Source organism: Peromyscus maniculatus, chromosome 1, assembly GCF_049852395.1.
Source record: "Peromyscus maniculatus bairdii isolate BWxNUB_F1_BW_parent chromosome 1, HU_Pman_BW_mat_3.1, whole genome shotgun sequence".
Taxonomy (NCBI): domain Eukaryota; kingdom Metazoa; phylum Chordata; class Mammalia; order Rodentia; family Cricetidae; genus Peromyscus; species Peromyscus maniculatus.
The window spans coordinates 11894251-11911305 of NC_134852.1; the positions used below are offsets into that span (position 1 = coordinate 11894251).

The 17055-nt window shown below is 42.6% G+C and overlaps 1 protein-coding gene across 1 annotated transcript; it reads left to right on the forward strand.

The window, feature by feature from the left end:
• The first annotated feature begins 286 nt into the window (after positions 1-286).
• LOC143271919 (immunoglobulin alpha Fc receptor-like) lies at positions 287-15766 on the forward strand. The gene is made up of 5 exons (XM_076564616.1): positions 287-350; positions 1277-1312; positions 8331-8612; positions 12728-13015; positions 14707-15766. Exons 1-5 carry the CDS (start codon positions 317-319, stop codon positions 14868-14870), a joined length of 804 nt encoding a protein of 267 aa, XP_076420731.1. The 5' UTR covers positions 287-316; the 3' UTR covers positions 14871-15766.
• The last annotated feature ends 1289 nt before the right edge of the window (positions 15767-17055 follow it).

Below are 17055 nucleotides of genomic sequence, written 5' to 3' on the forward strand. Positions count from 1 at the left end.
ACTGCCAGCAAAAATTAAAAAGAAATTTCAGGTGCAAAAAGAAACAGGAATTTGAGCACCAATCAACATTGCATTGAGAAAAACCCTCCTTTCATGTCTGAAATATAAACAGGATTCTTGGTCTCTTCTAAAAGTCCACCCAAGAGCAGCTGAGAACTTTTCAAAAAGGAACTGTTCCATTTGCCTATGGAGCAAAAGATGTAGAAATCCTGTGGTCAGGAACTCAGACCTCACACATCCTGTGAGTCCTACAGTCTCAAAAGTATCTGTTGTCTATGAATGCACACAGACAGGAAGTTGAGGACATATCAACATCATGGCTCCACAGGACACCACCTTCCTGTGTCTCGGTGAGTCCTGAAATGAAACTGGGTTAACAAGAAAGACAGAGCTTCCACAAAAGCTAGAACCTCTCTTAACACAAAAGCTAGCTGATTTTAGTAGCAGCCAAGGATAGTTTAATCTCCTTATCATTCTGCTGAGGTGGTAGTAACTGGGTCTCTGTTAGAATCTTGTGGGGCTTGCTTGCCTCTATTCAATACATTTCATACTGTCTGGGTTTTTTGATGACTGCAGGGTAGAGACAGAGAGACTGAAAATGTAAGGGTGATCCTCAAGGTGTGTATGTTTTTGGAAAAAATATTCTTTTTTTTTAAAGATTCATTTATTTATTTTGTATGCAGCATGTATGACTACAGGTCGGAAGAGGGCACCAGATGATTGTGAGCCACCATGTGGTTGCTGGGAATTGAACTCAGGACCTCTGGAAGAGCAGTCAGTGCTCTTAACCTCTGAGCCATCTCTCCAGCCCTGGAAAAAATATTCTTGTGGATATACAGACATACATTTGAAAGCTAGAGCTAGACAGAAGAAATGATACAACACAGACAAAACTAGATTATCTATAGAGGTGAAAAATCAGTGATTGAAACTGACTGGCAGATTGATTGATAGATTGCACATAATTGATAAAGGATTATCAATTAATAAATAATTCCTATATGGGTAGGTAGAGATGATCAACACATACATTTTCGCATACATACATACATAATAGATAGATAATAGATTATAGAGAGATAACTGAAATTACTATAGATAATAGCTATATAAATAATAGGTTGTAGATAAATGAATAGATAGGTAGACAGACACATATACACATACATACATACTTACATACATACAGATTTACTCCATAACTCATTATTCAGGGAGACTTGTACCAGAGTTTGGATATTGGAAGGTTAAATTTTTATCAATGGTTCTCTTCCAGCAGTCTTCCTGGGCCAGACAATTTGGGCACAAGAAGGTAAGTGCCCTCTAAGTCCTGTCCATCACAACACCTTAAATGCTACTCATGACAGCTGTGGAGTAGAATGTTGGAAAGATAGTCTGAAGCCCAAGTAAACTCCCCTTCTACTCCCATTCTATTGTTTTCTTTTCCATCACTGTGTTATCTCATTAAGGGGACCCCAGGCCCTTCTGTAGATACAGCCTTGTCCTCTGCTAGCTGCGTGTCTAACAAAGACCTGTGTTCTACTGAATAGTCATAAGAGGAAGCATAAGAGTTGGTTTTGTCTAACATCCTCCTGAGTGTTGATTCCTTTTTTCTCCAAAACCAAGGTTTGTTTACTTCACCTGTTTAGAGGAAGTCGGTCTACTCTAGCTCTATTGTACAGCCATGTACTCTACCACAATGTTGAACCCTAAGTAGTACTGAGGGAAGCATTGACTTAAACTGAAGGAAGCGGTAATCAGGTTAAATTCTGCATATTTTGTCACTCTGACTCCTGTTTTGGTCTCCTAGTACATGTGAACACCTCACCTACCATGTCTTCTCTCTCCAGAATCCTTCCAAAGACTGAGTTATTTGTATGCTTAAGACACAGTTCTAGGCATCTCCCTCAGATAGCTCCTCAGAGCTGTCTTAGGTGCAGTGCTCTAAGTTGCCTCCCACCTTCCTTTTCCTGGCTTGTATCTGCTCCTCCAGAGTGTCTGTCTCTTCCCCTCTTCACCCATGCTTACCTTCATTGAGTTTATCTTTCACTTTGTGCCTTTATCAACCCTCAGCCTTTCCTGTAGTGCCCCTTCTCTCTACAGTGCTCCATCCCACCTAGGCACACCTCCCACACAGTCCCTCCACTTCCCTGTCTGAACTTCCACACCAGTCGCCTGATCTCCTTTTCTACAACTTGACACTGTCGATCACAGAGCCACACGTGTGCACTTGGGATCTCAACTGCACAAATTTACAGGGTACAATGGGATGAAATACTCAGTGTATTCAGACCACATGTGCTAACCAAACCAGATTAATTAATATTTATATCTCCATATATGTGAAAATGTCACAGCATGCATCTGGAGGTCAGAGGACAACCTTGAATATCTGCCCTTGCCTTTTACCTTAGAATATCATATTTAGGGCTTTTCAAATTCCTCTCTCCTGTTTATTCACAAAATAGGTTATTGAAAACTGTAGTTATCTAGAGAACTAACATTTATTGAACTGCCTATTTTTCAGCCTGTGCCTGTCCCCACTCCTTCGTACTTCCCAGCCTCTAGTGACAATTATTCTATATTCAGGTCAAATTTATTGTCATCATCAATTATTGTTTATTTAATCTTGTATCTACAGGGCAAAATGTGATGTCGGGTATATGTTAACTATTCTTTCAATGTCTTCTAAATGACTGATTGATTGAGTGTTAGGATCAGGTGTGAAATTACTCAGCTGTTTTAACTATATGAAATCATGAAGGTAGTCACAAACCTCATTGGGGGGTCTATGGGCAGTTAATGGGTTCTGGGGAAGGGATTGTCATTTTCATCAGTAGTGTAGCCTACATGCCATTAAATAGCATCCCACACACATCCAATAAACTCTGATGAAAACTGGTGGGTCAAATAAGACATCACCAGGTTTCTCCCTAACCCCCAAATGTCCCCTCTATTAAGCTTCTCTTTCATTACTCTCTCACTCCATCCTGCCCCCAACTACCTCCCATGCCAAGCCCACCCAACCTAATCCCTCATGTGCCCATCCCCCCACCCGACCCCCAACCCCAACCCCAGTTTACCCAGGAGATCTGTTCTATTTCCCCTTCTCAGGGAAATCCGTGCATCTCTTTTGGGGCCCTCTTTATTATCTAGCCTCTCTGTGGCTGTGGATTGTAGGCTGGTTATCCTTTACTTTACTCCTAATATCCACTTATGAGTGGGTACATACCATGTTTGTCTTTCTGAGTCTGGATTACCTCACTCAGAATAATTTTTTTTCTAATTCCTCTATTTGCCTGCTAGTTTCATGAGGTCATTGTTTTTTACATCTGAATAATATTCCATTGTGTCAATGTACCAAATTACTTTATCCATTTTTTGGTTGAGGAGAATCTAGGTTGTTTTCAAGTTCTGGGTATTACAAATAATGCTGCTATGAACACAGTTGAGCAAGTGTCCTTGTTGTATGTATGACTGAGCATCCTGTAGGTATATGCTCAAGATTGGTAAAGCTGGGCCTGGAGGTAGATTGATTTCCAATTTTCTGAGAAACCGCCATATTGATTTCCAAAATAGCTGTAAAAGTTTTCACTCCCACCAGCAGTGGAGGAGTGTTCTCCTTACTCTACATCCTCTCTAACATAAGCTGTCATTACTGTTTCTTTATCTTAGCCATTCTGAAAGGTATAAGATGGTATCTCAGAGTTGTTTTGATTTGCATTTCCCTAGTGACTATTCTGTAAGAAAGGCTAAGATCAAAAACACTGAAGACAGCTTATGTTGGAGAGGATGTGGAGCAAGGGGAACTCTCCTCCACTGTTGGTGGGAGTGCAGACTGATACAGCCACCGTGGGACATACATGAGCTACAGAAATGGTGCTGAGAGGAAGTTAGCCCAAGTTGTTTATGCAGAGATTAGATACAAATGATGCTGAAAGGAAGTTTGCTCAAGTTCTTTATGCTGAGATAAGATACAAAGATCAGGAGATAATGTCAGTGCATAAACAACTCCTAAACAAGGAAATGAGTATAGGGTAAACTTTAAAAAAATTGGTTGGTTCCTTCCACTTCCTCCTAGGGGTCTGAGGTTTTTCATCTATAAAAGGGGCTTACTGCCTAACAATAAACAAGTTCTTGCTTGACTCCCCACTGCATCTGATTGTCTCTGACTAAGAGGAAGGCTGGGAAATGGGTGAGCGGTGCACTTACCTTTCCTTAGTTCTAGGCCACCTCTTCAGGGGTGACCTAAGTTTCCAGTGGGGCAAGACCCCCACATGGCCACTTTGCAAATCAGTATAGTGGTGTCTCAGAAAATTGGGAATTGATCTACCTCAAAACCTTTGGGTATATGCCCAAGATAGCACTCTTGGGCATATACCCAAAGGATGCTCAATCATACCACAAGGACACTTGCTCAACTGTGTTCATAGCCACATTATTCATAATAGCCATAACATGGAAACAACCTAAATTCCCTTCAACTGAAGAATGGATAAAGAAAATGTGGTACATATACACAGTAGTGTATTACTTGGATGTGAAAAAAATCATGAAATTTTCAGGCAAATGAAGGGAACTAGAAAATATCATCCTGAGTGAGGATGTTGAACAGTTCTTAAGTGTCTTCCAATCATTTGAGATTCTTCTGTTGAGAATTCTGTTTATATCTGTACCCATTTTTAATTAGATTATTTGGTTTTTTTATGTTTCACTCCTTGATTTCTTTGTATATTTTGGAGATCACCCCTGTCAGATGTGAGGTTAGTGAAGATCTTTTCCCATTCTGTAAGCTACCATTTTGTCTTATTGACGGTGTTCTTTTCCTTACAGAAGTTTTTCATTTTCAGGAGATCCCATTTGTTAGTTGTCTATCTCAGTGTCTGTGCTGCTGGTGTTATATTCAGGAAGTTGCCTCCTGTACCGACAGATTCAAGCTACTTCCCACTTCCTCTTCTATCAGGTTCAGTGTAAATGGATTTGTTAACTGTTGAGGTCTTTTATCCACTTGGACTTGAGTTTTGCACAGGGCAATACATATGGATCTATTTGCATTCTTCTACATGTGGACTTCCAGTTACACCAGCACCATTTGTTGAAGATGCTATTTTTTTTTCTATTGTACAGTTTTGGCTTCTTTGTCAAAAAATCAGGTGTTCAGAGGTGTGTGGATTAATGTCAGGGTCTTCAGTTCTATTCCATTGATCCACATGTCGGTTTTTATGCCAATACCAAGCTGGTTTTGTAACTATACCTCTATAGTACAGCTTGAAGTGAGGGATGATGATACCTCTGGAAGTTTCTTTATTGTACAAGATTGTTTTAGCTATCCTGGATTATTTGTTTTTCCATATGAAGTTGAGTATTGTTCTTTCAAGGTCTGTGAAGAATTGTGTTGGGGTTTTGATTAAAATTGTGTTGAATCTGTAGATTGCTTTTGGTAAGATTGCCATTATTAATATGTTAATCCTACCTATCCATGAGTGTGAGAGATCTTCTCATTTTTTGATATCTTCTTCAATTTCTTTCTTCAAAGACATAAAGTTCTTGTCATATAGGTCTTTCACTTGTTTGGCTAGAGTTACCCCCAGGATATTTTCTGTTACTTGTGGCTGTTGTGAAGAGTGTTGTTTCTCTGATTTTTTCTTATCCCATTTACCATTTGTCTGTAGAAGGACTACTGAATTTTTAGTTAATCTTGTATCCTACAATATTACCGAAGGTGTTCATCAGCTGGTGCTTATCAGGTTTAGGGGAACCTGTTCCCCATGCTGGATTACCTCACCCAGCCTTGGCATAGGGCTTGATCTTGCCTCAACTTGATGTGCCATGTTTTGTGCATCCCCATGGGAGGCCTGGCCTTTTCTGAATGAAGATGATGGAGGAGGAGTGAATTGGGAGGGAGTGGATAGGAGGTGGGGAGAGAATGGGAGGAGAGGAGGGAGGGAAAACTGTGGTCAGTATGTAAAATAAATGAAAAAAAAATAATTAAAAATGAAAAAAACCCACATGGTGAAGGGAAAAAAGTAGACATCTAAAGGGCTTTTTGACAAGGGTGAATTTGGCAACAGAGCAGGAAGATCAGAGAGAGAAATGGGGGTGGTGAAAATGACCAAAGTGTATTTTAAGTGCACATGTGAAAATGAAAAAGCATTTTAAAATCACATTTCTAAACATCCACATATGAGAGTGAACACGTAGTACTTACATTTTAGTTTTGGTTTGGCTTTGTGATACCAAAGGTCACACCCATGACTTCCTGTGTGATGGGAAGCATTACACCAACTCAGCTGCACCCACGGAGCAGACACCCACGACGAAGAGAATCTGAGGGCTTTGAGTGCCCCATTGCCTATTCCATACAATGATTAAAAGCTGAGAATAAAGTCTTAAAGATGCAAAAAAATCGCTTGCTCAAGGCAATCAACAGTAAAGCCAGGAAGATAACTAACATGTTCTGGCTCCCTGTGAGGTCCTGGACTCAGCACCAGGATCTGCCCATTCTGGTTCCAGATCACCTGGCCCTGGCCCTCAGAACTCTTCATTCCTCTATCAGATACATACATACATACACATGTGTGTGTATTTATACATGTATGTGTGTATGTATTATTATAAAATATACACAAATATGCATGCAATCACACACACATATCTCTTTTACAATTTTTTTTTATTTTTGGTACTTGGAGACAAGAAATGGGTTTGAAGTCCAGATGCTGACTAAGGGAGAGTGACAATTTACTGCTTCATGGTTACAGGGTTTCTATCTGAGGTTGTGAAACCATCATAAATGGTGATGATGAGTGTACAGCATGATAAAGCAATCAGTGCAACTAAATTAACACGAACAGTCATTTTTGAAAAAGCCTAGCAATGGCGGTACACATCTGTAACCCAAATTCTTGGGAGGCAAAATGGTTGTGAGTTTGAAACTGCATAGTAAAACCATGTATATATTTCAATGTATGAAATATACCCAAAACAACTACTTCCTTTGGGAGGGTTGTTCATGTATGTGCAGGTGAGCATGCACATCTGTGTGCATATAGTGGACACAGGACAAAATTGCTGTTGTTCCCCTTCAGGTGATGTCCACCTTCTTGTTCTTTTAAAAATAATTAATTACACTTGTTCTTTGACAAGTTCATACCTGTATACAGTGAATTCTTATTGATAACACTCTCACACTTTCTCTTACCTCCCTCCTACACTCCTTACCCTCCACTTCTTCCCTACAAGTCTCTTTAACATGTCCATGCCTTTTTGGTTTGTGTGTGTGAGGGGTGTGTGTGTGTGTGTGTGTGTGTGTGTGTGTGTGTGTGTGTGTGTGTGTATTTGGCCCAATGAGTTTAACCAGGGCCTCCTGAGTAACCATGGCTTTACAGGCATCCACTGGAGCCTGAAGGACTCACTAATGGGTACATACTCAAGATAATGCCTACCCCTTCCTCAGAATCCATTAGTAATCAATAATTCAGCAAAGAGGGGTGAGGCCAGGTGGGCTCTTCTCCCATCTATCATTAGTTATTGACAAGCTGTCTTCTGCAGGCTCTTTGCTGGCAGCTGCTGTTGCTGCTGTGAAATATGTTTGCATTGGCTATGTCAGCCCCTAAGGATGACATTTGACAGCTCGTCTCCCTGTCTTCCATCTCTTACCTACTCTCCACACACTTTCCAATTATGTTCCCTGAGACTTAGAGGAGGTGGTTTAAGTCTCCCATTTAGGGCTGTACACTCAGCCTTCACAAATTATCAGCATCACAGGAAACCATGAGTCTGCATTCACTGCTGTTCTTTGAAGCAGAATCTCTCACTGGCCTGGGGCTCACTGATTAAGCTAGCCTGACTGGCCCGAAAGCCCTGAAATTTGCTTGCCTCTGCCTCCACAATGGGTTTATAAGTGCACCTCACCACTTCTGGTTGTTGGTGTGAGTTCTGGAGAGGCAAGTTAGGTGCTCATTCTTGCAAATCAAGGGGGCTAGAGAGATGCCTCAATGGTTAAGAGTGCCGGCTGCTCTTCCAAAGGACCCTGGTTCAATTCCCAGCACCCACGTGGCATCTCACAACTGTCTGTAACTCCAAGATCTGACACCTTACACAGACACACATGCAGGCAACACGCCAATACATATAAAAGAAAAAGAAATTAATTGAAACACAGAGCTTGCAGGTCAAGCACTTTAGCAACTGAGATTTATCTCCAGACACAATACTGTTTCAAATTGAAATGGTTATAGGTCCTTTGCAGTTTAACTCATGGCCCCCAACACAGATGAAATAAAATAGCTTCTGCAAGCCATCTGAGCCTAGGCTCCGTTTCCTTTCAGAACTTCCCATTCCTACCATATCTGCTGCCACAAGTCCTGTGGTTCCCTGGAATGGTTCTGTGAGGATTCTCTGCCAGGGAATACCCGAAGCCTTTCTGTATCAGTTGTCCCTGATGAAAAACTCCACGCACACAGTCATCGAGAAGAAATTAGGATTTCAGAAGAAGGCTGAATTCATCATCAACCACATGAATACAACCATGGCAGGAGGTTATCAGTGTCAGTATAAGAAGAAGTACCACTGGTCAGAGTGGAGCAAACCCCTGGAGGTGGTGGTGACAGGTAAGGAGACATCTTGGGAACCTGGCCTTCAGATGGTTTTGTCTTAATGAGCAGACTTTGGTTTTTGTCTTTATTTTTGTTCATTACAATTGTTAGTAGGTAACTTCACACAGTGTACGCAGTGCACACTAACCACTCTCGCCCCCACTTCTATTCATTTTTGTTTTGTGACCCACTGAGATTAACCAGAGTCATTCCCATTACTAAGGGTTTGTAGATAATGTCTGGAGCCTGGCAGGCACCTCAGTAGGTACACAACTAAAGGCAAAGATTACCCCTCTCCCAGAGTCTGTCAAGAGCCAGTAATCCCATCATAAAGGGCAGGAGCCCCTGATTACTCCCTCATCCCCCAAGTCCCCTGCTTCCTTGACCTACTGTTGACAGGGTTGCTCTTGTGTGGACCGAATGCAGGTAATTATGGTTGTATGTTAATAATTGTGATGGGTCTGTCAAGTCTAGAGAATGACATTTACTAGCTCTCACCCTGTCCTCTGACTCTTGAATACTTCCCATTCACCTTTGGACAGTGTTCCCTGAGTCTTAGACAGGGATGGTATAAATGTCTTGTTTATGTTTGGGACCACAGGCATCTTTTTTCTCTATATCTTGGGCAGCTGTGAGTCTCTGCATTCGATGATGCTCATACTTTTTTAATTTTTATTTAAATTGTTTTCATACAATATATTTTTATCATATTCTTTTCCCTCCCGCAATTCTTCCCAGATCCTCCCCACCTCACATATTTTTAGGATAGCTTTAGGTTCAGAAAAACTAAAAAGATGTTGAAGACTGAGAAGATCAAGAATGAATGAATAAATATTGATCTCTCTCTTAGCTGGTATCTCAAGTATATTCAGAGTTCCTTAGTTGCTATCTAATGGCCTTTATCTACTCCAGGACCCCATCCAAGATCTCACATTGTATTTAGTTCTCTCTCTTGCTTTTGATAGCCTTGACAGTTTTGAAGAGCACGGGTAAGTATTTTCTGGGACTTTCCATTCTTAGAAATTGACTAATACTTTTCTCCTTTTCTCATGACTACACTGGGTCATGGGTCATTACAAGAAAACCAGAGGCTATGCATGTTGTATTTCAACTGTTCTTTACCACAAAAAAACATAACTGTGTCAGGTGATATATGTGCTATTCACTCCAATTAGCCATTACAAAATGTATACATGTATCAAACGTCATGGCTTGCATGATAGATATACAACATCATAGTGTACATGATAAACACACAAAACCTTTTTAGTTTTAAAAATAAGCCAGATGTGATGATGCACACTAGTAACCCAATGATCCCAGAGGTAGAGGCAGGAGAAGCAGACGTTCTAGGTCATCCATTGCTCTGTAGTTAATTTCAGGTCAGCCCCGGCTACATGAGAGCCTTTTGACAGAAACAGAGAAGGGGCAGAGGAAGGGAAGGGGTGAGAAGATGATGGGAGGAGAGAGAGTGGAAATGGGAGAGGAGGGGAAGGGAGAGGAGGAGAGAGAAGGACAGGGAACAAGAAGGGATGAAAAATTGGGTGTGTTTGGTACACACCAGTAGTCCCAGCACTCAAGGTGAGACAGAAGGATCATAAGTTCAAAGCGAATCTGAGTTACATTTCAAGACCCTGTCTCAAAATTTAAATAAATAAAAAAAATCGACCCACAAGCCTGCCTGGCCCTGCTCAGCCTGGGTGGGTGGAATTCACCCACAGTCCCTCCCAGCACCTCAAGGCAACTCTATGGTGGAGAAACAGGAGAGAAAGAGAAGCAGAGCCGATCATGTGCTGAGAGAGAGGCAGAACCGAGGAAGCAAAGGCAGTGAGGAAGAGGCTGATGTGATATTCAACCAGGCTTCTACCAAGAACCATGTCTGGGTCTGTGACCCTACAGCAGCCAGGATCTGTGTGGATGTCCATGGCTCCTGTCACCACTAAAGGCCGTGCAGATGCCGAGCATCTGGGTCACCACCTGGGACCGTGTTGGTGTCTGAGTGCCATGCTGCCCCCAGATCATACTGATCTTGGCCTGTGCTGCCACCCAGAGCCATGGTGATGTCCAGGCCCGAACTGCTACAGAGCGCCATGTCTGCATCTGTGGCCTGCCTCAGCCAGGGTCTGTGTGGATGTCTGCAGCTCCTATTAGCATCAAAGACTATGGCTGCCAGGGGTCTGAGTGGCCATTTGTGGCCATGCTGCTGTCAGGGCCATACTGATCTGTGTGGCCTGTCCTGCCCCAGAACCAGAGTGACATCTGAGGCTGAGCTACTGCCAAGGGCCATGTCTGGATCCATGGTCCTTCTGCAGCTGTGGTCTGTGTTGATGTCTGTGGCCCATGTTACCACCTGGGGGAGGAGAGAATGCAAATCACGCATGTTGATGCTGAGCTGGTCCCACCCTTGACTGGCCCTGCCCCCTCCCCCTGCTGCTGCAGCAGGAGACTTGGCCCCACCCCACATGGGAGAGCTGGCCCTGACGGCCTTGGCCCTAGGAGATCTGGCCACAACCCTCACCGTGGGCACAGGAGAGCTGACCCCGATGGTGGGGAACGCAGGAGAGCTAGCTCTGCTCCTTGCCGGAGGGGTGTGGTCCCAGCAGAGGATAGGAATGACTAGCTCAGCGACTACACAGGTATCACATCCAGTGCTTTGAGTTGGCCTACCCCAACATCTACCCCATCTATGGAGCACATGAAGGGACTGGTCCTGTGGAACCAGAGCTGCTGCATCTCCATGACTCCGGGCAACAGTGGGATACTTAAAAGGAGTTTTGTGAGGGGTCAGTATTGATGGTGTACCAAAAGCCAGAGAGGCCTTGAACCAGACCAACAACTTATTACCATGGACAACTGCAAGTAAAGCCATTGGGACAAAAGGGTCTACTGTGTGACACACCGCAGCTCCCAGTGCCACTAAGATGAGCCAAGAGGTGTTGGAGAGGTGGGAAGGACAAAGGAGTGAGGTGTTTGGGGGGGGTTGTTTGTTTGTTAATGTTTTTTTTCTTTGGGGGGAGCTGCAAGGGGGAACAGCACATATGGAAGGACAGGGAAATGAGTGGGATTGCAGCGCACTATGTCAATTTCCCAAAGAATCAATAAAAGATATTTAATTTTTTTTAATCTTTAAAAATTAGGGGGAAAAGGTGAATAAGGAAAAGTAGTATGGTGTTTGCCTCTTATACATGAAGCCCTGGATTCCATCCCCATAACAAATAATAAGTTTGCTTTTGTTCTTGTCGGTGTGTGTGTGTGTGTGTGTGTGTGTGTGTGTGTGTGTGTGTTTATTACTGCTTCTCTTTTCACGTCATATAGTCATGCATTAATTTATATATCTATATAAAAGTCTATGATCCACAACTGAGAGAAAACATGATTTTTCTGAGTCTGACTAAATTTACTTAATATAATAATCTCCAGTTATATCCATTTTTGTCTTCATGGTTGGAAACAACCCTGTTGTACATCACATGCCCCAGACAGACATGGAGTTGATTCCATAAAATTTCTACTTGTGAGACAGAGTCTCACTCAGTATCCCACACGAACCTTTACTCGTGACTTTCCTACCTCACGCCCCCCCCCTGGATTGCTGAGGTTACATCCACAAACCATAATGCCTGGCTGCAAATAACTTTTTTAAAATAGCAAGAGGAGAACATCTTCTAGTCAATTTACTCAACTGAATTGTTTTTCTTGTTAAAAGATTTATTTATTTCTGTATATGAGTGTGTTGTCTGAATGTATATCTGCACATCAGAAGAGTGCATCAGATCCCATGGAACTGCAATTATAGATGGTTGTGAGCCACCATGTGGGGTCTGGGAATTGAACTCAGGACCCCTGAAAGAGCAGCCAGTGCTCTTAACAGCTGATCCTTCTCTCCAGCACCATCAACTGAATTTTTTATTTTCTGTATATGGATTTTTTGCCTGCCAGTGGACCATGTGAATGCAGTGCACTTGGAAGCCAGAAGAGGGCATCAAATCCCCTAGAACTGAAGTTACAAGCTGTTGTTACTCTGATAGAGCAGCCAGTGCTTTTAACTGCAAACCCACTGCCCCCCAGCCCCTGAAAATAATGCTTTAAAGAACAAAATTTTGCTAATAGCTCAATGTCTTCTCTTTCAGGCTTATACAACAAACCTGTCCTCTCCACAGATCAAAGCCCTGTGCTGATACCAGGAGGGAACATTTCTTTCCAGTGCAGTTCAGCACACACCCTGTTCAGCAGATTTTCACTGGCCAAGGAGGGAGACACTTCATCGCCATGGCACCAACCTGAAGAGTATCAGGGCAACTTCAGTCTTGGTCCTGTGAACGCTGGCTTCTCTGGGAACTACAGGTGCTATGGTTGGCACAGCAGCAGCCCCCATGTGTGGTCAGCCCCCAGTAATGCCCTGGAGATCATTGTCACAGGTAGATGCATCACAGCCCGGCTCTGTGTTTTCCACCAATGCTGCCTGTAGGTGGGAGTGTGAAGAGGTGTTCTGAGAAAGAGGCGTATGGCAGTAAAGACTCACTCTCCCGAGGAGCATGAGGAGAAAGGGGCTTGTGTGTGTGTGTGTGTGTGTGTGTGTGTGTGTGTGTGTGTGTGTGTGTGTGTATGCACAAGAAGAGGGTGATTGATTCCCTGGAGCTGAATTTACAGGTGACACTGAACCATCCAGTGTGGGTACAGAACCTCGGCAAGTGCAGCAAATGCTTTTAACCACTGCACCATCCATCCATCTTCTCAGTCTATTGATAAAGGAGAGAATCACATTCAGGGTCACTTATTTTAGTAGCTAGTAATCTTTAAATTCACTTTGAGAATCCACTGGGAGTGATTGACTATAAAGATTGAATGATAAGACTCATCTATTTTGTTGTTGACATATAAAACTGCACTTGAAGGAGCAAAAAAAAAGGTGAGATTTCTGGTAGAGGAAACTAGTTGCTGGTAGCTGAGTGGGTTGACCACATTCTGCTTCTCCTGCCCATCTTTTGAGAAAAGTATCATCACCCCAGCGATGCTGTGAGCTCTGCAGTGTGGTAACCGTGTATCACAAGGTTATAAAGCTAGATGGGTCTTTCCAATGAGTGGCAGAGAGACACCTGGATTTCCCTGCAGAAGAATTAGAGTTCAATTAAAAAAGTTCAATTAAACAAGAACACATTGCTGATGGATTAGAGGCTTAACTGCCAAGTATATCCTGTGGGAGATCACAGAAGAGAATTACCTTGACCCTGACATTGGAAATGGCTTCTAAAACAAGATACAGGACGTGCTTGCTCTAAAGAAAAGAAATAACGAACTCAACCAAACTAAATCTTAAAATGCATGTTCATGATAATGATAAAAGGAAAAAAATCACATTTCATATAATTGACTAGGTCATGGAATCTATTTGTTTTTCTGAGATAGAGTCTCACAAACTTATGCATGCTAGAGAAACCCTCGTTTAACAGGAGAATATTATTGAACATTCAATTTTTCTGAACATTGTCCCCTCATATATTACATTACAGCCATGGGAGCGGGGGAAACAGGTTTATAAAGATAAAGACCAACTAACCTGTGAAAAAATTTTTAAAAAAAGTAGCTCACTTGAGCATCATTGTCTACAAACATCATGCAATAATTGGAAATGAGAAGTTGGAATGAAATTGAGCGACAGAGCACCTGACTAGCATGCATAAGGCAATTGGCTCCATCATCATCACAACGGTCATTTTTAAGTAGAGATACGTTTTAGCTAAACTTATCTTAAATCTTGCAGTGATGGTGTGTGTATTTTGCCACATTTGAGAGGAACATAAATTGTCATGTGAGGAAAGTATGAAGGAAAAAATTCAGAGCTCCTGACGCAGGGAGGTATTGACCAAATGAGGTGAGAAAATAAAGCACAACTCCTCCTTTCCCTGGAACCACAATTTCTCACCCTTGGTCTTCCTCTATCTCACACACCCTAGAATTGTGGTGACTGTGAATATGTGAGCTCATTAAAAAGGGCTAGGACTGGGTTTTGGCAATGTATAGGGCAAAGAGTCCCTACTTCAGGGATATAGAACTGAGATAGAACGGATCATGGCCAATAATTACCCATTTCTTTCCCTTATGTCTCTAGACTCCAGCAAGCAAAATTCCATGATGGAGAATTCAATCCGGATGGGTATGGCAGGGCTGGTCCTTTTGGTTCTCTTGGTGATACTAGCTGAAGATTGGAACAGCCGCAGGGTATCACACAAGGAAGACTTTCAGGAATTGGCTGCACAGAGATGGAGCAAATAGTGGCTGTGGGTAAACACTGGGAACTGCAGGTGGGGATGCATCTTGCAAAAAGGAAAAGCCATTAGAAGCCTGGATCCATCTGCAGAACGTAAGGCTCGAGTGTAAAGTGTCCATCACAGGCTCATGTGTTTGAACACTTACTCCCCAGCAGAGGGCGCTGTGCGGGGAGATGTGATATATGTAGGCCACTGGAGGCTACTCTTTGAAGGTGATGCTCACTTTGGGTTCCCATCTAGCTCTCTGCCACTGTCACTCCCATGGAGCTGCTCCTATTGCATGCTCTCCTGCCATAATAGAATACTCTCTTTGAAAACATGGGCCAGAATCAGCCTTGTCTTCCTTTCTTTCAAGACAAAAAAATCCATAGTACACAGAGCTATCAGACGGTGTGGTCCTAGGTGGATCTGATGCTATTTCTTCTCTACTGGTTAGTATGAGGGTTAGTTTTTTTAATATATTTTTTCTTTTATTTGTGAGATTATAATATAACTACATCATTTTCCCCTTCCCTTAGTTAGTTGTTTTTTTTCTTGGTTGTGTTTTTTGGGAAGGGAGCAGTCAACTAGACACAAGCTAGGGTTATCTGGGAAGAGGAGATGTCCATTGAGAAAATGTCTCAATCAGATTGTCCTGTAGGCAAATCTGTGGGACATTTTCTTGATTAATGATTGATGTGGGGGACCACAGATCACTGTGGGTGGTGCCACCTTGGGCAGGTGGTTCAGGGTTTTATAAAATGCAAACTGAGAAAGCTAGTACACACCACTCTTCCATGGCCTCTGCTTCAGTTCCTGCATCCATGTTCCTGCATCCATGTTCCTGCCTTGATTTCCTACCTCGGCTTCCCCTGATGACAGACTGTAACCTATAAGCCAAATAAATCTTTTCCTCCCCAAGTTGCTTCTGTCATGGTGTTTTACCACAGCTGTAGAAAGCAAACCGAGACCATTGATTATAATTATAATTTTCCATCTTTTTAACATCCTTTTTGTGTTCCTCCTTTTGTGATACTGGAGGCTGAACTGATGGTCTCACGCATGGTCGATGAGTTTTCTACAACTGAGTTGCATCCCCAGCCCTCTTTTCATTTTAAGAGTTTTCATAGAGTTGTCCAGGCTAGACTTGAACTCACTTTGTGGCCCAGTCTAACATCAAACTTGTGATCCTCTGTAAGAATTCTTTTTTAAGAAATGCTATTTACAGTTTGCCTTTACACATCAAACTCTCATCCAATTTATAATCAATTATGTGCTTTGAGATCTTCAGAGCTATGTACTAATTCTTCTGACATCCTATATACTCAGCCTGTTCAAAATTAGCTGACCTCTAGGAAAAGCTTACAATCAATCATATTATACTTTGGACATACAATGTAAGTCATGCCTTCAAGCTCAGCTGAATGCACAACCTCAGTTTTACCACATTTCCTATTTCACCTGTGTGACACATTTATGCCTTGACTCAAGAAGTGTGTGAATGTGGCGGGGGGGGGGGGGGGGGGTCGGAGGAAGGGAGATGTGGTGACCAGGTCTAAGACTATGTGCTGGAATCATCAAGGTGTTGAAATCAATGACCCCCACACAAAATATGTTGGAAACCTCATGTGGGTACAGAATGATGATATGTGGTTATGGCTTTGTGTGCTGTTCTGAGTAAGTATGGCCAGGAACATAATTTTCTACCTTATGAGACTCCTGTAAATTAAGACAACAGTTCCTCATTCTTTTTTGTTATTGTATTTGCTGTGCTGTTTGGTATATACAGAGTATGACCTTTATTCACACTACTTCATTTTTTATAATTTTTTATTTTATAATTTAATTTAATTTTACATATCAGCCACAGATTCCCTTGTCCTCCCCCCTCCTGCGCCCCCCCCCCCCCCGTCTTCCTCCCAGCCCACCCCCCATTCCCATCTCCTCCAGGGCAAAGACTCCCCTGGGGATTAAGTTCAACCTGGTAGATTCAGTCCAGGCAGGTCCAGTCCCCTCCTCCCAGGCTAAGCAAAGTGTCCCTGCATAAGCCCCAGGTTCCAAACGGCCAGCTCATGCACTGAGGATAGGTCCTGGTCCCACTGCCTGGATGTCTCCCAAACAGTTCAAGCTAATCAACTGTCTCAGACACTCCACAATAGACTACTGGCAATGGTTGAGAGAAAGCCCAAACTGACCAACTCTGGTGATAG